This window comes from Dreissena polymorpha, chromosome 1, assembly GCF_020536995.1.
Source record: "Dreissena polymorpha isolate Duluth1 chromosome 1, UMN_Dpol_1.0, whole genome shotgun sequence".
NCBI classification, from domain to species: Eukaryota; Metazoa; Mollusca; class Bivalvia; order Myida; family Dreissenidae; genus Dreissena; species Dreissena polymorpha.
Genome location: NC_068355.1, coordinates 11,928,942 through 11,956,194, shown reverse-complemented (window position 1 = coordinate 11,956,194; position 27,253 = coordinate 11,928,942). Strand labels below are relative to the sequence as shown.

At 35.8% G+C, this 27,253-nt stretch overlaps 1 protein-coding gene across 1 annotated transcript in view; it reads left to right on the top strand.

Annotated features, from left to right (window-relative positions):
* The window catches only part of LOC127871196 (uncharacterized), a 35,554-nt gene extending 11,698 nt beyond the window's left edge, over positions 1 to 23,856 (top strand). Inside the window, exons 5-15 of the mRNA XM_052413942.1 lie at positions 2,989 to 3,089; positions 3,466 to 3,627; positions 8,838 to 8,931; positions 10,302 to 10,365; positions 10,706 to 10,812; positions 11,853 to 12,100; positions 13,880 to 13,937; positions 16,682 to 16,896; positions 17,364 to 17,454; positions 21,285 to 21,402; positions 22,553 to 23,856. Coding sequence (XP_052269902.1) covers positions 2,989 to 3,089; positions 3,466 to 3,627; positions 8,838 to 8,931; positions 10,302 to 10,365; positions 10,706 to 10,812; positions 11,853 to 12,100; positions 13,880 to 13,937; positions 16,682 to 16,896; positions 17,364 to 17,454; positions 21,285 to 21,402; positions 22,553 to 22,772 — 1,478 coding nt within the window. The 3' untranslated portion in view covers positions 22,773 to 23,856. The remainder of the gene's footprint in view (positions 1 to 2,988; positions 3,090 to 3,465; positions 3,628 to 8,837; positions 8,932 to 10,301; positions 10,366 to 10,705; positions 10,813 to 11,852; positions 12,101 to 13,879; positions 13,938 to 16,681; positions 16,897 to 17,363; positions 17,455 to 21,284; positions 21,403 to 22,552) is intronic.
* The last annotated feature ends 3,397 nt before the right edge of the window (positions 23,857 to 27,253 follow it).

Sequence of the window (27,253 nt, the reverse complement as noted above, 5' to 3'; positions counted from 1 at the left end):
AAAAGTTTAACGATCACTATATATAATACACTACACACCTGGCGTGGTTAATGGTCTCTATTGAAGCAATATAGTATAATACATGCGAAAGGTGCTTTTACATATAAATATATATAAAAATATGTTTACTATTATTATAAAAAGCTTCTACAACAGTGTAATAATATATATAAAACACTTAAAGGTTAATGCAAGTATACATAAGGTTAAATTGGCTTAATTTTAAATTTTCAAAAATAAAAAAAATAATCAGTTTAGACAATTTTATTTTTTTGGTAGACTGCTCACTTTTCATGATTTTATTTTTATTTATACCCCCCCCCCCCCCGACTCAATTTTTTTTATATTTTCCCGTAAATAAAATAAATAAATGCTGGCCTTAAGTGTGAAATCGTTTCCGATTGATACTCATCAACTGATTCCCCGGCTTGATACTTCTCACGTACATTGGACTTGGACAGTAGATGACCCCTATTGAAATTGGATCACTAGGTCAAAGGTCATGGTCACTGGCACATTAAGTGGGAAAAATGTTTCTGATCAATAATTTGTCAACGAATCAACCTATTGGCTTGATACTTCCCATGCGCATTTGCCTTGGACAGTAGATGACCCTATCGAAATTGGGGTCACTAGGTCAAAGGTCAAGGTCACTGTCACAATAAGTGCATGTAAAAAAAATTTGTGATCAACAACTCATCAACAAATTGACCAATCACTTGATACTTCACATGCGCTTTGACCTTGGACAGTAGATGACACCTATTGGAATTGGGGTCACTAGTTCAAAGCCCTGTTTGGAGGGGGCATATGTCTCTGACCAGGGAAAACTTGTATTTAGATATAATTGATAAACGTGCTCATACAAAATTTCCATTTCTTAAAGGAAACAAGAGTTGTTTGCTTAACTACATGTAAGGTAAAAAAAAAGATTGTAAAGAATGACAAAGTGAGAACATATCACATTTGATCAACACAATGGGCTGGTTATCAATGTCTTAAAACACTTTACCACTTAGATACGTATTTAACCCTTTACCACTTAGATCATACATTACCACTTAGATACGTATTCATGTTTTTTACCCTTTACTACTGAGATTATTTAATGACCACACCCCACATTATTCACCCCTCTTCACCCCCACCCTTCCCTTTTTTGATTGAAGTATTGAGATAGGTCCCTTCACCTTTAAAAAGAAAAATAGATGAGCGGTCTGCACCCGCTAGGCGATGCTCTTGTTTTGTTTGTTCTAACCTTTTCATGTATCTGGATGTCGCATAAGTCAACTAAAAATAGCCCTCTAGAGGAGCTCATTAACATCAAATACTTTACTCTTTTTATGCCCCCCTTCAAAGAAGAGGGGGTATATTGTTTTGCTCATGTCAGTCCGTCTGTCTGTCCACCAGATGGTTTCTGATAACTCAAGAACACTTAGGCCTAGAATCATGAAACTTCATAGGTACATTGGTCATGACTGGCAGATGACCCCTATTGATTTTCAGGTAACTAGGTCAAAGGTCAAGGTCACAGTGACTCGAGATAGTTAAATGGTTTCCGGATGATAACTCATAAACGCTTAGGCCTAGGATCATGAAACTTCATAGGTAGATTGATCATGACTGGCAGATGACCCCTATTGATTTCCAGGTCACTTGGTCAAAGGTCAAGGTCACAGTGACTCAAAAACAGTAAAATGGTTTCCGGATGATAACTCAAGAATGCTTAGACTTAGGATCATGAAACTTCATAGGTACATTGATCATGACTGGCAGATGACCCCTATTGATTTTCAGGTCACTAGGTCAAAGGTCAAGGTCACAGTGACTCGAAACAGTAAAATGGTTTCCGGATGATAACTCAAGAATGCTTATGCCTAGGATCATGAAACTTCCTAGGTACATTGATCATGACTGGCAGATGACCCCTATTAATTTTCAGGTCACTAGGTCAAAGGTCAAGGTCACAGTGACTCAAAATAGTAAAATGGTTTCCGGATGATAACTCAAGAATGCTTAGGCCTAGGATCATGAAACTTCATAGGTACATTGATCATGACTGGCAGATGACCCTATTGATTTTCAGGTCACAAGGTCAAAGGTCAAGGTCACAGTGACCCGAAACAGTAAAATGGTTTCCGGATGATAACTCAAGAATGCTTACGCCTAGGATCATGAAACTTCATAGGTACATTGATCATGACTGGAAGATGACCCCTATTGATTTTCAGGTCACTAGGTCAAAGGTCAAGGTCACAGTGACTCGAAATAGTAAAATGGTTTCCGGATGATAACTCAAGAATGCTTACGCCTAGGATCATGAAACTTCATAGATACATCGATAATGACTGGCTGATGACCCCTATTAATTTTCAGGTCACTAGGTCAAAGGTCAAGGTCACAGTGACTTGAAACAGTAAAATGGTTTCCTGATGATAACTCAAGAATAATTAGGATCATGAAACTTCCTAGGTACATTTATCATGACTGGAAGATGACCCCTATTGATTTTCAGGTCACTAGGTCAAAGGTCAAGGTCACAAAGACAAAAACCGTATTCACACAATGGCTGCCACTACAACTGACAGCTCATATGGGGGGTCTGCATGTTTTACAAACAGCCCTTGTTTGACGTTAACTTTGATTTTATTGATATAAAAACATTCAGGTTTATTATCTTTGGAGAGTTGACAAACTTGGGTCAATCTCTGATCAGTGTGTGTTAAATTTTACAAGTAAATTGTTTTGTCAGTAATACTCGCCCAAGAAGAGAGTTGTCAGTAACTGGCATGAGTATCTACACTGTGTACTGGTAAAGCAGCTTACCCAGTGTGAAAAGGTAAACTGACCCCCATTATATATGGTCAAAAACAATTAAACTATGGAATATGGCAAAAATCCAAATATGATACATGAACTGGTGAAAATGACCAAAATATAATGAAATGGACACAACTTTTCAATACATGTAAATAGTCCCTGTTGCAGCCATGGGAGGTATGTGGTTACCTGGATTGTCTGGTGGGGAAATAAAGCGAGCCAGCATCGCCTGTGAGCTGATCACAGATCCCAACATTATATTACTAGATGTGAGTTTTTGTCTCATTTTCATTGTAAACATGCATTTTATTGTATACCTTTGTGTGTTTACTGTTCAAACTTAAATAATATTGTTATTTGTTTTTGTTGTGCACAAAGTCTTTTAATGGTAATCTCCAACACATATTGAAATGTACAAGCATTATTAGTAAAACAATAATGTTAAGATATATAATGTTTTTTATCTAAAAGTGTTTCACGATGATACATATTTGTCAGAAAAAAAGAAACACTTTTTATAAGTTTTAACACATATAAAAGCACTTATTAAAGTCTTGAACAACTATAATGACTAAATATTCATTTATTAAGATAAAATCTCAGCCTTGTGCAAATGAATCAGAATGCATGTTCTGTCTGCCTCAGGAGCCCACGTCTGGTCTGGACTATAAGACTGCTTACAGTCTAATACGGCTACTGAAGACGTACGCCAGTCGCCACCAGAAAACAGTCGTAGCAACCATCCACCAGCCTTCCAGCCAGATGTTCTTCCAGTTTGACTTGTTGCTCCTAATGTCTGGAGGAGAAGTAAGCTCTTTCATGTTTGTGCCTTGAAATAATTGTGTGTTATAATAACAGCATTGTTGCCCCTCATGTCTGAGAGATTTCAACTTTTCTTTAATTTTGAGTGTTGAAAACAGATTAAGTTTTGTTGTTCCTTGTTTGATTGGAAAGTCATCTGTCATTATGTTCAGAATATGGTTCATTCAAGTGTATAATTTAACAGTTGCTGTGACTTTGTTATTAGACATTGCATGTGTTGCTTGTTTGAATATTGATTGTTATGCATGTTTAATTTTTTTTAAGAACTGTACATTTGCATTTGTAACATTTGTTTGATAATCTGTTTGATACTAATATCTTAATGATCTGTGGAGAATAAAAGCACAGCTGGGAATCACAGAGTAAGTGCGCTGCTAGTTTTATAGTAAGGAATTATTCAATAAACAATAAGGAAGAAAATATGAAACACCAACTTTCCTAAAAATATATTATCAAATGTTTCTATATCAATAAAGCAAGGTAGCCAGCAAATTTGAGTCATATTGTGTATCTGTTTGAACATCAATAACTTCAACATTTTTGGATAGCTTTTAAAGTTTTCATTCATAATTTTGTACATGCACACAAAATGAATGTCTTTCTGGGCAATTTACATAGTGTTCATGCTCACTAGATACTTATGTAGGCACATTCATAACATTTGGGACTTATTGTAAATGAAGTTCAATTTGGGCTTATACAATTCACAGCCAGCTTGAGTCCATCCAAATTTGGTTCCCAGTTATAATGAATTTCGGAGCCAAATTATCATGTTATAATAACTGGGTATTTATCAGACTGGATAGTTCTCTGAGATATAGTTCAAGAAACTGGTTCACATTCATGCACATCATGTCTGTGAAGTGCTCAGGTACAGTGTTCATGATCGAAGATTTGTGTAAAGCTGTACACAATTTAAATAATATCAAATTATGTATACATGTAACAGTTTTTATTCAGCATACAATACACAACTTTATGATTCTCAGTGGTAAAAGTAAAAGCATGTTTGTTAAGTCTTCATAAGATTTTGTTTTTATTTCAGCATGTTCTGTTAACTAATCCCAATCACTGTACTAACCATCTGGAGAACCTTTCTGGTAGTGTAACAACATCATGGCTTATACAAAAGCAATGTGCTGCAGATTGAAGAGGAAGAATATCCTGGGCTATTGTAAGTCCATGGATGTAACAAATTTGTTTGAAACATAAAATTCATAAAATTATAGTATCCACAAATTAGGCTATTCAGCAAATGTTTTATGCATGTTTCGAAGAAACAATTCAGGTTAGCATTTCTAAAATGATCAATTGTGATACTGCTTTGCGTAATTAATCAAGGAAAGTACTAGCACTAACTCTTGTCATTAACACAGTAAGAACAAATTAACTTTTTTTGTGTCTTTCTTTTTGGGGCTTTCTTGTATTTCCTGTCAATTCATGTATTGCATTGTTTTTGTTCAAGCCATGCTTCATGCTTCAAACTTAGGCTAGAGACATCCATACCTGCAGTGCTTTCTTGGTCCATATTGAGCTGCCCATTTTTAGTCTCAAGATTTATTATATAACAATTTTCATTCATTTACAGCATTTTCCTTCTATTCCAGTGTTTTCAAGGCTAGTATTTCACTGGTTCACAGTTGACCTTAAATGCTTCAATTAATTAATTAAATGAAGTGTACAAAAACCTTCAGCACGTTTACCTGGTATGTGAAGTTTTATCCTAATCATCACCAAGCCTTACCTCCCGGTTCCTCGAGAATTATAGCTCATGTTAACTTGCTTGCATACATTTGAATATATTATGCTTTTACATTACCAGTTTGCTGTGTACATAGCTAGTGTTTAATGCATTGGATTTTAGCAACAACATATTCAGTATTTTGTAAATGTTTTAAATGTTTCATGTAAAAGGGGAAACAAATCTGAAATTATTATATGCAAGAGAGAAACCAACATAGATTTTTGCTCTGTATATCTAAATTTATTTGCTCTATTTGCGCTGAATGTAATCTCGTGTAAGCTAGTCAGTATTGTTTAATAATTAAGCGTTTGAACATAAGACTCTCAATGAAGGTCTACATGTATTTTGGTCAGTCATTTTGCTGCAAATTACTACTCTTCTGAAACAACATTTTAAATTAAAACGTAATAAATACCTAAGAAAAATATCGTTAAAAATATAGTTCATGACAACAAAAAAAGCAAAAACTTGTATTGTCTTCTAGTAAGAAGCCGACATGCTGGAATACGAAAAAGTTTTCACAGACTGCACCAAATTATGCAAATAATTTTCATGCCCTCAAAGGAGGCATAAAGTAATAATATAGTCTGTCCTTCCTTTTTTATTAGCTCGACTATTATATATGAAATATATATAGTGGAGCTATCCTACTCACCCCAGCGTCGGCGTTAGCGTTAGCTTGCAAATGTTAAAGTTTGCGTACTACCCCAATTATTTCCTATGTCCCTTGACATATTGATTTCATATTTTGCATACTTGTTTACCAACATGATCCCAACCTATAAACAAGAGCAGACAACTGTATCAAGCATTTTGTAAGAATTATTGCCCTTTTTCCACTTAGAATATGCATATGATTGATAACTCCATGTTAAAGTTTGCGTACCACCCCAAATATTTCCTATGTCCCTTGACATATTGCTTTAATATTTTGCATACTTCTTTACCAACATGACCCCAACCTATAAACAAGAGCAGACAACTGTATCAAGCATTTTGTAAGAATTATGGCCCTTTTTATGCCCCCTTTCAAAGAAAAGGGGCATATAGTGATCGGACTGTCCGTCTGTCTGTCTGTGCGTCTGTCCGTCTTTCCGTCACACTTTGCGTTTAGGTTTCGAAAAATGCTCATTACTTCTATGTCCCTTGAGATATAACCTTCATATTTGGTATGCATGTGTATATGGACAAGGCCTTTCCATACGCACACATTTTTTTACCCCTGTGACCTTCACCTTGAACTAAGTGTCCACGTTTAGGTTTTGAAATCTGCGTTTAGGTTTCGAAAAAAATGCTCATTACTTCTATGTCCCTTGAGATATAACCTTCATATTTAGTATGCATGTGTACATGGACAAGGCCTTTCCATGGGCACAAATTTTTTTACCCCTGTGACCTTGACCTTGAACTTAGGGTCTGCGTTTAGGTTTCGAAATCTGCGTTTAGGTTTCGAAAAATGCTCATAACTTCTATCAAAGCATTTATAGGGGGCATATGTCATCCTATGGTGACAGCTCTTGTTCCGCTTAGAATATGCATATTATTGATAACTCTATGTTAAAGCTTGCATACCACTTCAAACATGTTCAATGTCCCTTGACATATTGCTTTCATATCTTGCAAACTTCTTCACCAACATGACCCCAACCTATAAACAAGAGCAGACAATTGTATCAAGCATTTTGTAAGAATTATGGCCCTTTTTTGTCTTATTAACTGAATATTTTGTTAAATTTTGTGTTTATATTCTCTTGACTTCTAAATTATCAAAGCTATTGCTTTCAAACTTAAAATATTTTCTTACTATCATGAGGGTACTGTACCTGGCAATTTCAATTTGACCTTGACCTTTGAATGACCTTGACTCTCAAGGTCAAAGGAATAAATTTTAGTTAAATTGCCAAAACTTTTTTATTTATGATCAGATTTTATTGATACTTTGAAAAAACAAAGCTTACCTGAATACCTCAATGGATTCCACCCAAACAATACCCCACGCCCCAACCCAGAATCCCTGCCCCCCCTCCAAAAAAAATAATTTTTTGTTTTCCTTTTTTTATCTTTTTTTTAAAGATCATCTAATAAATGACCACAACCCACATTATACCCCTCTCTCAACCCCCCCCTTCCCAACCCAAAAATAATATTTTTTTCTTTGAAACATGGTTAAAAAAAACACAAATATTTATTTACTTTATTTTTGAAGGACCATCCAAACTTCCCACCCAAGCTATTGCTATCAAACTTGAAATAAAATCTTATTAGTTTGTTTTATGTCTTTAGAAATGTTCAATAGATTGTGGAAAATATACCTGAACTATTACCTTTACCTTATTGAATAATTTGAACAATTTCCCCATGATGGCTTACGCTATACTGTCAAGCACTCGAATAGTCGAATGCGCTGTCCTGTGACAGCTCTTGTATCCTTTCTTGTGTATGTGAGTATGTCAGTGCAGGGTACAGTCACACCAAAACTCTTTCTATATAATTTTAAGCTCACTTGAGCACAAAGTTCTCGTGGTGAGCTATTGTGATCAATCTATTCCGGGCGTCAACCGTCATGCCTAAAGTGTCATCAACCTTTATTTTGTTATCGCACTAGAGGTTTTTACCCTATCCTATTTTAATGAACCATTTGGCCTAATGACATCCTTTCCTTGTTTGAAACTGGATCATTCATGAAGTCAAAAACTACATGTAGGGGTGAGTGAATTTAAAGAAAAGAATTTGTAGGTATGAGGCTGTTTTCTTGGCAAAAGTGAAACCTTCTGAAAAGTCTTCATGTTTATTTTTTGTCCAGGTTAAAAATAGTTACTATCCAAATGAAAACATGGTTGCAACAAGGTTGGTCACATTTATCTTATATGGATATTTTGAGACATTTTTATCTCTATAGAATGCATTTCAGCCCAATCATCATCAAACTTCCTCTGAACATTTTGTTTTAAATAATATCTCTGCTCAATTTCTTTTAAATTTTACTGCAACATCACAAACGCTCTGAGAACAGTTCAGTTTCTTCGGTCTAAGGTGAGCTACTTAGGGCCTTTATGCCTTTTTGTTAAAATAAACCAACATCAATAAATGTTCCTCCCATGATCCTCTATTTTGTATGTTTATTATACTAAAATCTGTGGATTGTTCTGACTTATCTACGTGTGTTTTGTATCAATTTTATCATAGCATTCATGCTTGTTTAGAATTATTTAATGTTATTTGAAGTTTGTGTTGAACCCAGGTGAGTGACCCAGTGTTATAATGACCAAATTGCTGTTTAAACTATTTACATATTATTTATCTTTCATTGCAACATATTCAGCATGATAACAATTCCACGTAGAACTAACCGTGCTCATATAAAAGTTGTATCATGGTTGCTTCTATGGGTATATCATAACCACAACATGCACAACTATGTTTTAACACTTGTAATACTTCCATGACACAGACTCTGTTTTATGGCCCCCCAAGAGAGATAGGAAGTTTCTTCAGCACTGCCGGTTTCCCTATTGCTCACCATTACAATCCTGCAGATTTCATGTGTAAGTACTGTTTTATAACCCTTTCTCACTTAAAAGCAAAGTGAAATACCTATGAGTACACAGCATGAAACCAGAACAGCCTGCAAGTAACTTGCAGTCTTTTCAGGTTTTATGCTGTTTGCTGCTCATTAGTATCTAAGGTTTGGAGTTGAAGCCTTAAAAACTTTATCTAGTAAGAAAGGTTTAAAATTTAATTTCACTTTCTAAGGTACTACAAATGTGTGAAAATATGTATCTAAGTGGTATAGGATTATATAATTGTTGAAGTAATATTTTAATAATTATGCTGTTTCAAGTTTGTTTGTTTTTATGCACCCCCAAAATTTTTGGTCGCTGCTTCGTCTGTCCGTGCGTGTGTCCGTCCGTCTGTGCACAATTTTTGTCCGGGCTATTTCTCAGCAATTGATGACCGGAATTCAATTAAACTTTATGGGAAGCTTCACTACCAAGAGGAGATGTGCATATTATCAGCTGGTTCTGGTCAGATTATTTTTCACAGAGTTATTGCCCTTTGAAATTTTCAATAACTGAACATAGAGTGCACTTCTTGTCCAGGCGATTTCTCAGCAACTAATGACTGGAATTCAATGAAACTTTATGGAAACCTTCACTACCAAGAGGAGATGTGCATGTTATCAGCCGGTTCTGGTCAGATGATTTTCACATACTTATGGCCCTTTGAAATTTTCCATTGTACATATAGTGCAATTTTTGTCCGAGCTATTTCTTAGCAACTTTTTACGGGAATTCAATGAAACTTTATGGGAAGCTTCACTACCAACAGGAGATGTGCATATAATCAGCCGGTTATGGTCGGATGATTTTTCACAGAGTTATGGCCCTTTGAAATTTTCTATAAACTGTACATACAGTGCAATTCTTGTCCGGGCTATTTCTCCCCAACTACTGACTGGAATTCAATGAAGCTTTATGGGAAGCTTAACTTCCTTGAGGAGATGCGCATGTTATTTATGGGTTCTGGTTAGATGATTTATTTAGAGAGTTATGGCCCTTTGAAATTTTTAAGTTGCTAAACTATCCATCGTATTATTTTGTCCAAAGTTGCCCCTCAAGATGTTTCCTTTTATCTGAATATATAGTGTAATATTGTGACAAAAAACCTTTGGGTAGCATCACCCGTCTCCGACGGTGTCTTGTATTGTGTTGAAATGCGGAGGGTTAAGACTTTTCTGTATAAGATACAAAAGACGGGTCTAGGTTTTGCTGCAAACAGTTGAAACTACCCCTAGGCCATTTGAAAAGCATTGATGAAACTTTGATTGACATGATATGATATATTGACATTTGTGGAAGCCTTCCATTCTAAAGTCAGATCATTTATCCTTTGTTTCAAACTTTGCAACTTTCAGTAGAAAAAGTGAAGGAGACAGCTGAAGTCAAAGAAAAGCTTGTCCAAGTCTCCTATGACACCAGGTACTTAAAGATTCTTAAAGATTGAGACAAAATGAAAAAATGACATGCTTAGGTTAATACAATTCTAATACATGTTACACTTTGTAATGTTAACATTGGTCAACTTGTGTTGTGAAGTTGGTTATTTCACAAACCCCTTTAGTTGGTAAATATATAAATCATGTACTATGGCTCAGAACAACTCCTAACCACCGCTCTGCTTTGTTAGAAACAAATTGTTTCTGTGTTCTGATCTTATGTCTAAACCATAACAAAACATAGACTGTTGAATTGTTATATGCGTTTGCTTTGTTGTGTTATTAAAAGATCAATGTGTAACAGTTTGATTTCTCTGTAATAGGACGATTTTCACGCCAGATGGTCAAGACTTAGATCATAGAACAGTGAGAACATGGAACAGGTTGCTATGGAAACCCAAGACCTCAACATTCACAGAAACTAACAATGGTATGTATTAAGTCCTGTTAAAAATAAGCATATTTTAAATGGGCCCTGCAAAAGCTTTGTGGACGCCTTATAGTAATCCCCCTGTTGGTGTTTTGGTCATTCTGTGCAGTATTTAGATTACATAGGGGGTAAGAGGACTCTAAAAAGGTCTTATACAAAACAGAAATAAAGTTTTGGCTCAATTAAACAGATATAACACCAACATGCAAACATAGATCCCTAATATTTAAACTTGAGATTAGACATAAACCAACAAAATGCTGCATTAAAGACATAAAACCTTAAAATAACCAAAAATAGAAGAATTTTGTGATAGCAAGGCGATTTGGCTAAAGAAATTTTTGAGCCAGGGGAAGCCCTGATTGATGTCATTTTTTATCAATATTTATTTTAGCTGTATCTTGTCAAAATGTGTCTAAGGACATATCAATTAGCAGAGCGTTGCAGCTCCACATATGCATTGGCATCTGTACACTCTGATGTCATGTCATAATGTTAGCTAATGAGACCATGAAACATACGTGACTTAATAGGGCATTCATGCAGTCTGGTTTGAAGCCCTTCTGGCCTCATCTGGCATAATGGCCATTTTCCCTTAACGTGGCTGTTTAGCTAGAATAACCTTAGTGTCTTGTCACTAAAGGTATCAAGACTAGTTTCAAACAAAAAAAGCTGTGAATTTAAAACAAAAACAATTTGGCCGTGCTCCGTGAAAGAAGGGTTTAATGCATGTTCCTTAAGTGTCGTCAAAGTGTGCTGACTGCACAGGCTAATCAGGGACAACACTTTCCGTGTTTATGATAATTTTAGTTTTACGAAAGTCTCTTCTAAGTAAAAATGCAGTAGAGGTAAAAAGTGTCGTTTCTGTGGACTGCACAGGCTAATCTCGGATGCCACTTTACACACATGCATTAAAACCCCCTTTTCACAGAGCACAGCCAAATAATGATTTTCCTCCAATTCTCAAATTTGTATCATCCCTTAAAGGACAATATCATTTACTCTTATGACTGTGTATGTTATGTGTTTAAAATCTATAGATACTACAGACGTAGAAGCCAATTTAGTTGAAAGCAAAGCTACATCAAAATCTCACAGCGGACCAAAATGGGCGACAGGATTTGCAACTCAGTACAAGATTCTCACGCAGCGGGCATTCAAGTTGTCTCGCTCCAACATGTTGGACAAGTTCCGACTGTTTGAGACAGCTTTTCTGTGTGCTATGCTGAGTCTGATATGGTTTCAACTCCAGCGAAGTGAGGAGACATTATCAGACCGGATGGGACTGGTAAAGACTGCATTTCTGTTAAATACTATGATAAAAAATTAATGATTGGTTTTAAGTTTTTAAAGACTTTGAGCGTGGTTGATTCCATATTATGACAATGCCATAACCCGAATTTTTCTTCAAAAAATTACATATTTTTGTCATACTGTGAGAGTCAAGTGAAAATGTTAATAATCCTTTTTTAAATTATAAGTTAAACATCTTATTGCTTTTAGTTGCATGAAATGTTCAACAAATTAAACACTTTTTGAGCTCAATTGAGCACAACATGCTCATGGTGAGCTTTTGTGATCCCCTTTTTCCTACTTACATTGTCAACATTTACCATGTTAACACTCTAGAAGTCACATGTATTGTCCAATCTTCATGAAACCATGTTAGAACATATGTTGTTATAATATATTGGATGAGTATGATAATGGTTCTTGTCTGTTGAAAAACATTGCAGCAAGGGGGCGGGGCATCTTTCCTTATATGACTACATTTGTATAGTAAAACTTTGTTAAAACCGTCGAAGTCACATTTTCAGTCCAATGTTCATGAAAATTGATATCAACATGTGTCCCTATTTTCTTTATTTGGCCATAGTAAAACCTTGTTTAAACTTGAAAAGTCACATTTATTGTCCAATCTTCATCAAACCTTGTCAGAACATTAGTTTACATGTTATCTTTGAAGAGTTTGAAAATGGTTCCAGTATGCTAAAAACATGGCCACCTGGAGGCTGGGCATTTTTGCTAAAATGGCTATAGGAAAACTTTGTTAACAATCTTTAAGTCACATGTGTAGTCCAATCATCATGAAAGATTGATAGAACAATTGTTTTTATTAAAAAAGGGATATGGTTCACAGAAAAAATGGCCGCCAGGGGGCAGGGCATTTTCCTTATATAGGTATAGTGAAACCTTGTTAACACTCTAGAACTCGCATTTCTTATGCAATTTAAATGAAACATAGTCTGAACCCTTGTTCTCGATCAAGTTTGAAAAATCTTCTGGTTTGTTAAATAACATGGCTTCTGTGGAGGCTGGGCATTTTTTTATATGCCTATAGTGAAAACTTGTTGACGCTATATTAACCATTTTATGGGTCAATCTTTATGAAACTTAGTCAGAACATTGGTCTCAACAAAATCTCGGCTTAGATTGAAACTTGGTTATCTTAGCTCAAAAACTAGGTCAAATTTAAAAAGGCATTTAAAACTCTTGTCCTTTTTTGGTCTTCATGAATCAACTCACACTTTTAAAAAAAAGTCTAGTTCCTTTGGGTCTCTTTTTTTTTTCATGGTTTTCAGTCTGTTATACTGCTGTTATCCTGTTGTTTTTCCATGATTCGTGGAAGGAGGCATTTAAAGCATGGGCAGGTTACAACCAGTGTGTTCATAACTGATAGAATTATTATGTGCAATTCCACAAACTTTGCATTGCTTATTTTTCCTTTGTATTTATTGTGGTCGTAAGGGAAGTACTAATGTTTGTGCAAAGATTTAATGACTGTAAGATGGTGCTGGGGAGCCTTGGGTTTAGTGAGCCACTGCTTAGTTTTTTGTTGTTTAGACCTTTTTTGTAAAGCAGTATCTTGGTCAGCTGACAAGATCAAACCCCAGATCAAAGATTGATATAACTGGCTGAATTCTACAGTACTTTGAAATTATTTATTTTTATGCAACTTTTTAATGTTTTATTTAATTGATTTAAACCTGCTTTATGAAGTATTGCTTGCTTCATTCCTGTTTTTTGTTCAGCCATTATCTAATACACATTTCCTTTGAATTTTCAGATTTATTACATATCGATGCACTGGGGGTTTACACCACTATTTAATGCCATTACATCCTGTAAGTATTTATCTATGTTGAAGACACGACACATACCTTACTGAGACATGTTATGTCAATAACCAAAATGTAAAATAGTGACAAATTTGAATGAACTTGCATTTTGAAATAAACAGTTCTATAGATAGCAAACAACAACATCCATTTTTCTGCACATGGACTTGAATGGTTTACATAGAAGTCAATTTAATGGGGGCTTATTTATTTGTTAATTGCATGATAATATCTGTATTTATCTATTTAGCTACTTGACATATGGAGCTGAAGTTGTTAACATCTGATTAAGAAGTTTGCTACTTTATGACAGTACTATCAATTTTCGAATTTCATGTCATACTTAATTTATATTTTAACCTTAAGTTCCAACTACCAACATAAAACTTGGAAATGTTTTTTTTAGTGAAATTCTCTTCTATTTGTATATTTATTTAACTTTAATAGTAAGTATACACAAAATCTTAAGGGTTCACAATTTCATAGTCTTGAAGGGTTCACAATGTCATAGTCTTGAAGGGTTCACAATGTCATAGTCTTGAAGGGTTCACAATGTCATAGTCTTGAAGGGTTCACAATGTTATAGACTTGAAGGGTTCACAATGTCATAGTCTTGAAGGGTTCACAATGTCATAGTCTTGAAGGGTTCACAATGTCATAGTCTTGAAGGGTTCACAATGTCATAGTCTTGAAGGGTTCACAATGTCATAGTCTTGAAGGGTTCACAATGTCATAGTCTTGAAGGGTTCACAATGTCATAGTCTTGAAGGGTTCACAATGTCATAGTCTTGAAGGGTTCACAATGTCATAGTCTTGAAGGGTTCACAATGTCATAGTCTTGTTTATTGAAGGATTTCCTCCTGCTTTTCTTCCATTTTTGTTCTTTTGCCAAATTGCTGTATTGTATTGTAACACTCCCATTCAATGTGACACAACAGAAGAGTAAATACACTTTCCAATTTATTTTCATATGTTTGTTTTAGCTCACCTGAGCACAATGTGCTCATGGTGAGCTTTTGTGATCGCCTTTTGTCCGTTGTCCATTGTGCGACGTCAACATTTGCCTTGTTCACTCTCTAGAGGCCACATTTATTGTCCAATCTTCATGAAATTTGGTCAGAAGATTGGTTTCAATGATATCTTGGATGAGTTTGAAAATGGTTACGTTTGTTTTAAAAACATGGCTGCCAAGGGGCGGGGCATTTTTCCTAATATGGCTATATATGGCTACAGTAAAATCTTGTTAACACTCTAGAGGCCACATTTATTGTCTGATCTTCATGAAACTTGGTCAGAAGATTCATCCCAATAATATCTTGGACGAGTTCGAAAATGATGCCCGGTGGTTGAAAAAACATGGCCACCAGGGGGCGGGGCATTTTTCCTTATATGGCTTTAGTAAAACCTTGTTAACACTCTAGAGGCCACATTTATTTTCAGATCTTAATGAAACTTGCTCAGAAGATTTGCCCCACTGATATCTTTGATGAGTTCAAAAATGGTAACCTTTGCTTGAAAAACATGGCTGCCAAGGGGTGGGGCATTTTTCCTTATATGGCTATATATGGCTATAGTAAAATCTTGTTAACACTCTAAAGGCCACATTCATTGTCTAATCTTAATGAAACCTGGTCAGAAGATTCATCCCAATAATATCTTGGACTAGTTCGAAAATAATGCCGGTTGGTTGAAAAAACATGGCCGCTAGGGGGCGGGGCATTTTTCCTTATATGGCTATAGTAAAACCTTGTTAACACTCTAGAGGCCACATTTATTGTCCAATCTTGATGAAATATGGTCAAAAGATTTGTCTTAATGATATCTTGGATGAGTTCGAAAATGGTTACGTTTTCTTGAATAACATGGCCCCCAAGGGGCGGGGCATTTTTCCTTATATGGCTATATAAGGCTATAGTAAAATCTTGTTAACACTCTACAGGCCACATTTATAGTACAATCTTCATGAAACTTGATCAGAAGATTCATCCCAATAATATCTTGGACTTGTTAAAAAATGATGCCGGTTGGTTGAAAAACATGGCCACCACAGGGGCGGGGCTATTTTCCTTATATGGCTATAGTAAAACCTTGTTAACACTCTAGAGGTCACATTTATTTTCCGATCATCATGAAACTTAGTCAGAAGATTTGTCCCAATGATATCTTGGATGAGTTCGAAAATGGTTTGGGTTGCTTTAAAAACATGGCCACCAGGGGCGGGGCATTTTTCCTTATATGGTAATATAATAGTTAAACCTTGTTAACACTCTAGAGGCCACATTTATTGTCCAATCTTCATGAAACTTGGTCAGAAGATTGGTCTCAATGTTATCTTGGATGAGTTAGAAAATAATTATGTTTGCTTGAAAAAAATGGCTGCCAAGGGGCGGGGCATTTTTCCTTATATGGCTATAGTAAAATCTTGTTAACGCTCTAAAGGCCACATTAACTGTCCGATCTTCATGAAACTTGGTCAGAAGATTCATCCCGATAATATCTTGATGAGTTGAAAAATGATGCCGGTTGCTTGAAAAACATGGCTGCCAGGGGGAGGGGCATTTTTCCTTATATGGCTATAGTAAAACCTTGTAAACACTCTAGAGGCCACATTTATTTTCCGATCTTCGTGAAACTTGGTCAGAAGATTTGTCCCAATAATATCTTGTTATCTCAGGTGAGCGACTTTGAGCCTTTCAGGCCCTCGTGTTTAGTAATTTCATGTCAATGTTTATGTTAAAAACTCACTGTAGTTCCAGCAGAGAGAGTGGTTATATACAAGGAGCGTTCATCCAGCTGGTATCGTCTCTCTGCGTACTACCTAGCCAAGATGACGTGCGACCTCCCCTCAATTCTCGTAGAGCCTTTACTCTTCCTTACTGTTGTCTACTGGGTCACAGGGCTTAACAATGTTGTCTCTTTCTTTGCCACCATAGGGACCATTTTTGTGCATACCATTGTTGGCCAGGTAAGGAACATGAAAAAGGTTGAGAAAAATGTCTATCTAATATCCTTACCAATGTTAATTACATAACACTATATATGATGAATTTATGTTTATTCCAATCTTGTTGAATGGAGAAAACATTCACAAAACCATGCTGGGGTTTTCATGATGGTATTTGATGGTTATGTTATTGTTTTTCAGCCATTTTCTTTATTTTTGAAGTACAAATTGTACAGCAAAAACGGCTTATAAATATGAATCAATAAGAGAAACCAAGAGTATGGTTTAGCTTTTTGTATTCAACCCTTACCAAGTAAACTGAATGCATCAAAGCAACCACTTGTCAGCTTTAAATCAAACAAGTTGGACAATTGTTATGAAAATACTTAAGCAGCAATATACTAATTGTAACAGTGTCATAGTTAGGTAAGAGATATAAGGCCGTGCCAATAATTTTCTATTTAGTGATGTATTTGTTGTATTTTCAGAGTATAGGTTTGTGTATTGGGATATACGCAATGGACATGAGTCGTGGCATTTCCTTGGGAACTATCTGCATTATGTTCATCATGCTCATAGGTGAGTGTGAATATATTTGGGATAAACTGGTTGATGACTGCCATTCATGTGATAACATACAGAGGGGCCTGATGGGGTAATCACATGATTATCAAGATGGCGACATTCATATATGATATATCAGAATATTTTTTTTTGTCAAAGTTATGAAAAATGTTGTTTTATGACATATTGATAGTGTTTCAGTGAATTGGCCGCGTGCCCAACACCTGTAGATGGGACGATCACTGTTTTCCTTTGGCATCAATAGATGTTAGGACAATCAATGTATCCCATGGGCATCAATATACTGTGAAACCATTATTAATCGTCAGGCATTAATTTTCATAAATTTCGTCAGTCGACCGATCGGCGAATTTAAGATCCTAACGAACAATCATGCTCTATGTTTGAACAAAAACAAATACCAAATTGAACAATATTTTAAAACTATACCGTAGACATGAGGCATTAAATTCCAACATAATCCATGCACACATTCACTGCTGTTTCGTAATCAAGATTAATCCGGTTTTGACACAAAGGGATGTAGATTACACAAGGTACTTAACTGACACGTGACACTTCTTTAAAACGCGAGTGCATTACAGCTGTATCGAATGCGTTGACTTCGTTTATGTAGAATGGTAATGAATTAGCGCTAATTGTTTATAACTTTATTACCCATTAGGTGCATTGTGTTTTTCAGGGGTATTGCATATTAGCCATCACGCAGCGAATGCCGATGAAAGACAATAAACCAAATAAAAAGATGACGATGTGTGATCAACATGCGTATTTATCACAAATTAATAATGAATATTTTAATTGCTTTTTGTTGTTTGATTGTTTGCGTTTAACCACACTTATTACTATTTTATATGTATCAATTTATTAATTTTTAAATTATTGACATTATTGATTAATATACCGGTAGTTTACTTTTTAAGAACAAACACACACATAGAGTTTCTAATTTTAATGTTGATATCAGAAAAAAAGCATTTTATTTGAAAAAAAAAACACTTAACAAACTGGAACCTCTTTCGTATAACACAAACAGTTTTAAAACGGTATTGACAGCATTTTAATAAAAATCATACCAACTAGAACACATACCCAATTGGCAATTGGCTTCGTTGTTACAAACACTCGTTAACGGTTATTCGATCCCACTTGTCCGCTTATCATAACAATGAACGTGTTAATGGCATACATTAAGAGGGTCCATTACTGTCCCTTGATAACAAAAGACTAGTTAATTGGCATGTGACAAACAGGCCCCATATCCTGCAGTGATTCTCAAGTGTGTTCCCGCATTCGTACCACGATTTTTCGCAACTGCGATTGATCGCGAATATGTATTACACACAAATCGGATATTGACTGACGCATTTTTTAAAATTCAAAATCCGAAATCGGCGAATTTAAGTGCTGACGAAATCGTCATTTTTATAAAAATGGCGAAATTTTGTGCTGTCGAAAATAAATGGTTTCACAGTATGCTGGGACAATCACTGTATTCCTTTGGCATCAATACATTTTGGAATAATCACTGTATTCCTTTGGCACCAATAAATGTTGGGAAAATCATGTATTCCTTCGGCATCAATATGTGCTGGGGAAATCACTGTATTCCTTTTGCATCAATAAATATCAGGACAATCAATGTATTCCTTATGCATCAATAAATGCTGTGACAACTATTGTATTCCTTTGGCATACATAAATGCTGTGAGAATCAATCTATTCCTTGGGCATCAATAAATGCTAGGACAATCAATTTATTCCTTGGGAATCAATATATGCTGGGACAATCATTTTATGTATTGGGCATCAATAGATGCTGGTACAACACTGCATTCCTTGGGCATCAATATATGCTGGAACAATCACTTTATTTCTTTGGCATCAATAGGTAAATATTGGGCAAAAAAAATGTATTCCTTGGGCATCAATATAGACGTAAGAACAATCACCGTATTCCTTTTGCATCAATAAATGCTGGGAAAATCACTATATTCCTTTGGCATCCATACATGTTGATTGTTGGGAAAACCATTGTGTTCATTGGGCATCGATATATTCTGGGACAATCACTGTATTTTTTTGGTATCAATAGATGTTGGGGAAATCAATGTTTTCCTTGAGCATATATGTTGAGACCATCACTGTTTTCCTTTGGCATCAATAGATGTTAGGACATGTATCCCATTGGCATAAATATATGCTGGGACAATCAATGTATTCCTTTGGCATCAATATACACTGGCACAATCAATGTTCTTGGGAATCAACATTTGCATAATCACTGTACACATTTGACATCAATATATGCTGGGAAAAAATCAATATATTCCTTGGGCATCAGTATTTGCTGGGACATTTATTGTATTCATAGGGCATCAATATATGCTGGGACATTTACTGTATTCCTTATGCATTAATAGATACAATGATAATCAATGTATTCCTTTGGCATCAATAGATGCTGGGGTTATCACTGTATTCCTTTGCCATCAATAGATGTAGGGACAATCACTGTATTCCTTTGGCATCAATACATGCTGGGACAATCAGTGTATTCCTTTGGAATCAATATATGATGAGACAATCATTTTATTCCGTTTGCATCAGTCAATGCTTGGACAACCACAGTATTCCTTGGGCATTAATAAATGCTGGAAAAATCAGTGTATTCCTTGGGCATAAATATATGCTGGGACAATCAATTGATTCCTTTTGCATCAATCAATCCTGTGACAGCCACAGTATTCCTTGGGCATCAATATATGCTGGGACAATCAATACATTAATTGGGCATTAAATAATGCTGGGACAATCACTGTATTTCTTCGGCATTAATAGATGCTAGGACAATAGTTGTATTCCTTTGGCATCAATAGATGCTGGGACATTCAGTGCATGCGTTTGTCACATATAGATGCTGGACATTGGGCATATACCGATGCTGGCGAAAACACTGTTTACCTTTGTCATATATATGCTGGGACATTCATTTTATGCTTTTTGCATATATAGATGCTGGGTAAAACACTGTATACCTTTGGCTTCAAAAGATGCTAGGTTAATCACTGTATGCTTTTGGCATCAATATATCTGGGACAATATATCTTTACCTTCAGCATCAGTACATTTAGTGGGCATAAAAAGATGAAATACAACACTCGTCCCGAATCTGATTTGATGCACATTAAAACTGTTTTCTACTCTTTAAGTTTGAGGTATTATTGGCTTTTACGCATAAACAAGAATAAAGTCGAATATACAATGAAATCAATGTGTTGGAAGTTTTTTAATGCATTACACATGTGTATTTGCATGAACAAAAAGTTTGTCAAAGTAGCAGAAATTTTGTCTTTTTCCTCTCATATTTATCGCCCATACATAAATCCACAAAAGCACTCAATTTTTTATGAACAAAATTTGTTTTATTTTCTAAGAACATCTTTTCACTACGATTGGTCTTAGAGATATTCTTTGAAGAACATCGAAGAAAACAAAAGTGTTTAAGTAAAAAATTGTAAGAATTAGCAAATTCTTTCTAAAATATCTTAGAGATGTTCAGAATTCCGCCCAGATAAGTCTTTGATGAGTACATGCTTTGCTATGCAGATCCCATATAAATGATATATTCCTTTTTGTAAAAAGATGTGTGATTTTGGAAACAGGTGAAGCAAGTATCATATTTACTGGGTTTTATTAAAACTCGTCACTTTTAAATTTATTCAGATAAGCAAAACTTTTTTCATAACTTTCAGCATTGAAAAGGAAAATGGGCTGACAAAATTAAAGTCACACCCCTTAATTTAATTTACATTGTATTTTAGGTGGTTTTTACGCTCGCCATCTACCGTTCTGGCTAGAGTGGGCCAAGTACCTGGCATTCTTGCATTACACATTCCACGCTCTGATGTACTTGGAGTTCTATCAGGCTGCTGACCTGCAGTAAGTATGCATCAGACCTGTGGTGAGTGTGGCAACGTGTGGGGGTTGACCTGCAGTAAGTATGCAAAAGACCTGCGGTGAGTGTGGCAACATGTGGGGGTTGACCTGCAGTAAGTATGCATCAGACCTGTGGTGAGTGTGGCAACATATGGGGGTTGACCTGCAGTAAGTATGCATCAGACCTGTGGTGAGTGTGGCAATATGTGGGGGTTGACCTGCAGTAAGTATGCATCAGACCTGTGGTGAGTGTGGCAATATGTGGGGGTTGACCTGCAGTAAGTATGCATCAGACCTGTGGTGAGTGTGGCAACATGTGGGGGTTGACCTGCAGTATGCATCAGACCTGTGGTGAGTGTGGCAACATGTGGGGGTTGACCTGCAGTATGCATCAGACCTGTGGTGAGTGTGGAAACATGTGGGGGAGTTGACCTGCAGTAAGTATGCATTAGACCTGTGGTGAGTGTGGCAACATGTGGGGGTTGACCTGCAGTAAGTATGCATCAGACCTGTGGTGAGTGTGGCAACATATGGGGGTTGACCTGCAGTATGCATCAGACCTGTGGTGAGTGAGGCAACATATGGGGGTTGACCTGCAGTTAGTATGCATCAGACCTGTGGTGAGTGTGGCAACATGTGGGGGTTGACCTGCAGTAAGTATGCATCAGACCTGTGGTGAGTGAGGCAACATGTGGAGGGATGACCTGCAGTAAGTATGCATCAGACCTGTGGTGAGTGTGGCAACATGTTGGGGTTGACCTGTAGTAAGTATGCATCAGACCTTTGGTGAGTGTGGCAACATGTGGGGGTTGACCTGCAGTAAGTATTCATCAGACCCTGTAGTGAGTGTGGCAACATGTGGAGGGGGGCTCATATCTACTTCACATTATCACAGAATGCAGAGAACATGGAGATTAATCTCAGATTTTACTCTGCTTTATTTGATTAAATAATGGTGGATAACATTTGTACTCCGTATGCAGATCTGTTAACATAATTGTTAAACATTATAAAACAGTTGAGTAATAATGGAAATAAGGGATATAGCAATTTAGGAAAAAAAGATTTTTTAACAAAATAATAGATTGGGGTAAACATAATCTGGGAAATAAACAGCTTGAAATTTAATTTAAAGATGCTTACTATATTGTAGGTGCTCCCAGTTAACCAATTCAACCAAGTCCCATTTTGACTCATGTAACCATAGCAACCAGACTACCTTGGCAACCTTTCCAGCACATGATGCCTTGAGATACTACAACATCAACCAGCCTTTCTGGCAGTATTTCCTGCCCCTCCTGGCATTCTTTGGATTCTTTCGTGTGCTTGGTTACATGTTGTTAAGGTTTTATCAAAAGCCCAACAAAATGTGAGATTTTTATAAAGTAACGTTGAAAATTACAAATATCTCATTCTTTTTATGCCCCCTTTCGAAGAAAAGGGGGTATAAAGTTTTCGCACTGTCCATCTGTCTGTCTGTCTGTAAGTCTGTCTGTCACACTTTTTGTGTCCGCTCTCTAATTCAAATAGTTTTCATCCGATCTTTACGAAACTTGGTCAGAAGTTGTATCTAGACAATATCTAGGTCAAGTTCGAATATGGGTCATGCGGGGTCAAAAACTAGGTCACGGGGTCGAAAAAACAAATCCAAGTGAAGTAATAAGCTTTAAATGGACATAATTATCTGATCTGCCAAATTATATATTTTTGTTAAATAAATCAAAGCGGCGCATTAGGCGGCATTGTGTTTCTGACAAACACATCGTGGTAAAAGGTCAAGTTTATCGTTCAAGGTCTAAGGTCAAAAGTACAAATCCAAGGGAAGTTATAAGCTTTAAAGGGAGATAATTATTCAATATTGAACATAGCAACTTGATATTTGTCATGCATGTGTATTTCATGGAGCTCCACATTTTGAGTGGTGAATCTACAGTCACGAGTGGCTTTTAATTATTTGCTACTAAAATAGAGATTGTTAGAGACAATTATTTTCAAGGGAAGTAATTAATATAATTATAAATCTCAGATTATATATATTTCCTTACCAAGAATATAAGTTCTTTTCACAGTTACTGTACAGACTTTTTATTTTAATGATTTAAAACTCAAATGATTGATTTGTCAAAGGTTTTTATAAATGATATAATTATCATTTCTTTCCTGTAATAATTTGTGAATGGTAGGGTTCATTAGATACCTGTGGATTTATGTCCATAGATTCATGATGAACTCTGGCTATGATCTCTTTGATAAACCACAGGCCTTGGTTGTCAGTGATGTCTGCAGACCCCCCCCCCCCCCCCCATCCGGTTGAATTGGACAACATCCAAGGGAAGTAATAAGCTTTAAAGGGAGATGATTTCTATACCTGCCAAATGATAAATAAATTTTTTATTTCAAAGCAGCGCAGTAAGGGCATTGTGTTTCTGACGAACACATGTCTTGTTTACGTATACATATCTGTGTTTGAAATAAGAATTTTAAATTTCACTTCACATTTTAAGTCATATACTCAGAAGTGATATGTAATATTTTTGTTTTGTTTGTTCAAGCCATGAATGCAGAAAACATGTTCTTGCAGTAGTTTCATAGTTGACCAAAAAATGTAGAAAGCATAAGTATTTTGTTAGGTGAACCTACAAATCTGATATTATTGTTGTATTTTGTGCTTTGTTTCTATTTATGATGAGCAAATGTATATGATAAGCAAAAGCTGCACATGGCTGAATATTTGAGGTATTTGGTTGATGGTAAGACATTTTATTGAAATTGTTATGTTTTATTTATTCAGACTTGTAAATATATAATTTTTGAATGTGCAATTTTTAGCAATAATATTTTGTCTCCTTGTAAAATTAATTGCAAAAACCATCATGTGAACCACTTGAAATCTTAATGCACTTTTGTAACATTTTGTGTTGTGTCATTTCATATATTGAATTGAATCTCCATTGTAGTGTTATATTTTCTTCTATTATTTGTTTTGTTTTCATATTACAGGTTTTTAGAATTTCTGTTGTTATTTAGCTCATCACAATACCAAGAGGCCATGCTGAGCTTTTGTGACCAGGATTTTCTGTTGCACATCCACCAATCTTAAAATAACGTCTAGTAAACCACTGGACCAATTTTGATGAATCTTCACAAGAATGGTCTCTGGTTGGTTATGTAAATCATTCAAGTCCAAGAAATAAATAAGTGCTCGAGGTTAAAATACGAATTTGAAAGAGGTAATTTTCATTTCTAAACCACTAAATGGTATAGAATCATACTAGGCAGCAATACTGAGTGGAATTAAATCAAATTAGCAGTACAAAAACTTCAGGTAAAGAATTCAGGTTTAGACTGAATTACTGACATATTGTGTTTAGTCAAAATCTGAGTATCAACTACCTGAACTTGACTATGTCTTAAAAGCTGCCAAAGAGTTATGTTACATGACAGGTCAAAAAATGCATTAATGTTTGAAACAACAGGGTTAACTTACACATGTATATATGAGCCTCACTCTGTGAAAATGGGGTTTAAAGCATGTGTGCAAAGTGTCGTCCCAGAAAAACCTGTGCAGTCTAACAGGCTAAATAGGGACACGTTCTGCTTTTATATTTTTCATTTAAAATTGGCAAAAATTTAATTAAGCCGGAAAGTGTTGTCCCTAATTAGCCTGTGCAGACTGCACGAGCTATTCTGGGATGACACTTAACTCACATGCATTAAAACACCCTTTACACAGAGCAGGGCTCATATCATTAGAACCAATCTGGGCAAGTTTCAGGATGATGGGACCATGAATGTGACTTCTAGTGTTAAAAAGGTATTAATACGTATAGCTTACCATATCATGAAATCTGCCCCAACCTCTGGCAGCCATGTTTTTCACCTGACTCGTACAATTTTCGAAGATAGAATTGTAACCAATTTGACTGTAAAGGTCACTTCTTAAGATTTAAAAACCTGTTTTAATTTAACCTAGTTTTTGACGTCAAGTTTTGAACTTTACTGAGAAAATATTCTGACAAAGCTTACCATATCATGAAATCTGCCCCAACCTCTGGCAGCCAAGTTTTTCACCTGACTCGTACCATATTCGAAGATTGAATTGTAACCAATTTGACTGTAAAGGTCACTTCTTAAGATTTAAAAACCTATTTTTATTTAACCTAGTTTTTGACGTCAAGTTTTGAACTTTACCAAGATAATATTCTGGCAAATTTTCAAGACGATTGAAAATAAATTTGTAATCTTGTGTGAACAAGGTTAGTGTTGAAGAGGCAAATAAAAGGAAATCACAAAAGCTCAGCATAAGCTAAAAAAAATGCCCATCTTGGCTACTTAAAAATCTGACTTGCATAAATCCTTTCAAATTTCAGCACCAAATCAACCATTATTATTTGAATGAAACTTCATGTTGCATAAAATGGGTCAGCTTTGATTGTATCAAAGTTTAACATGTTTTTCCCCCAACATGTTCAGACCCAATATTGTATAGATTATCATGGAATTCTTGTATACATGTGAGCCTTATTACGTTATTCCACATATTTAACCAGAATGTTTAAACTGTGATTAAAGTTTATTTTATACAACCGTCTTGTTTCACTTGCTCTGCAACTTAGTGTTTCGAGATTGCAATTTTACAGGAAGCTACTCACAGATAAACATTTGTGATGTCTCTGGGAAACATGTACTACCTTATTTACAAGTATGCTAAAATGCACTCAGGTGACTGCTATTTAAGCCCTTTTAAAGAAAAACAAACACAACATTTTGGCCACCTAAGTTCATTTCAAGCACATTTCAGAGAAAAGTAGCTAAAAATTAGAACACTTCAGAATCCCTCTGAGCCCTGTAATGAAGTTGCAGTAGTCACTCACTTCTGACTACAGCATAGACCAATGACTACAGGCAATTAAGTTGGCCTCACCCCGGTACATTGTTGCAATTGTGATCATTATTTGCCTACCAAGAACATCGATGAAATTGATAGATGCTACCAAATGAAGCACTTTAAGAAAAAATTGGGTTATAAGAAAACATGGACACAAGAAATGGAGTGAACTAGAGCTTTGTCACAGACGTTACGAATACCCCGACATGCCGCCTTGACACAGAGAATTTTGCATATTGTCTTCACAAAAATCAGCAGACACCCTGCTCAATGTTTAAAACGCACTAAGTGAACCCATGACCTAGTTTTCGACCCGGCATGGCACATGTTGGAACTTGACCTACACATTTAGATACAACTTCTGACCAAGTTTGGTGAAGCTCTGAAGAAAACTACTTAAAATATAGAGAGGAGACACCATGCTCAATGTTTAAAACGCACTAAGTGACCCCATGACCTAGTTTTTGACCCGGCATGACCCATATTCAAACTTGACCTAGACATCATCTAGATACAACATCTGACCATGTTTGGTGAAGATCGGATGAAAACAACTTATGAAATAGAGAGCGGACACTTTATACAGACCGACAGACAAGCTCACTCCTATATACCCCCCTAAACTTTGTTTGTGGGGATATAAATAGCAAAAACATTTTGTTCCTTCTTTCTGATTATTAAAAAGAGATATATTTTTTATTTCTATTGATTGTGGTCACAAAAATTATCGTTTCTGATTTGACAATATTGTTGTAATTTAGCTGGCTGCTGGGGTGTGTCATCTTATCTTGGTGTCAAATCTGCAGCTATACAATAATACCTGGGAACATACAAATTTTTATAAAGAAAATTGTACAGAATGACCCACTTCGTGTGAAAATGGGTCCTATGGGATATACATCCAGCTAGTTTCAGACCCACCTGTAAGGTTATGTTGTCTTATAAGCGGAAAGGCAAGCTATTGAA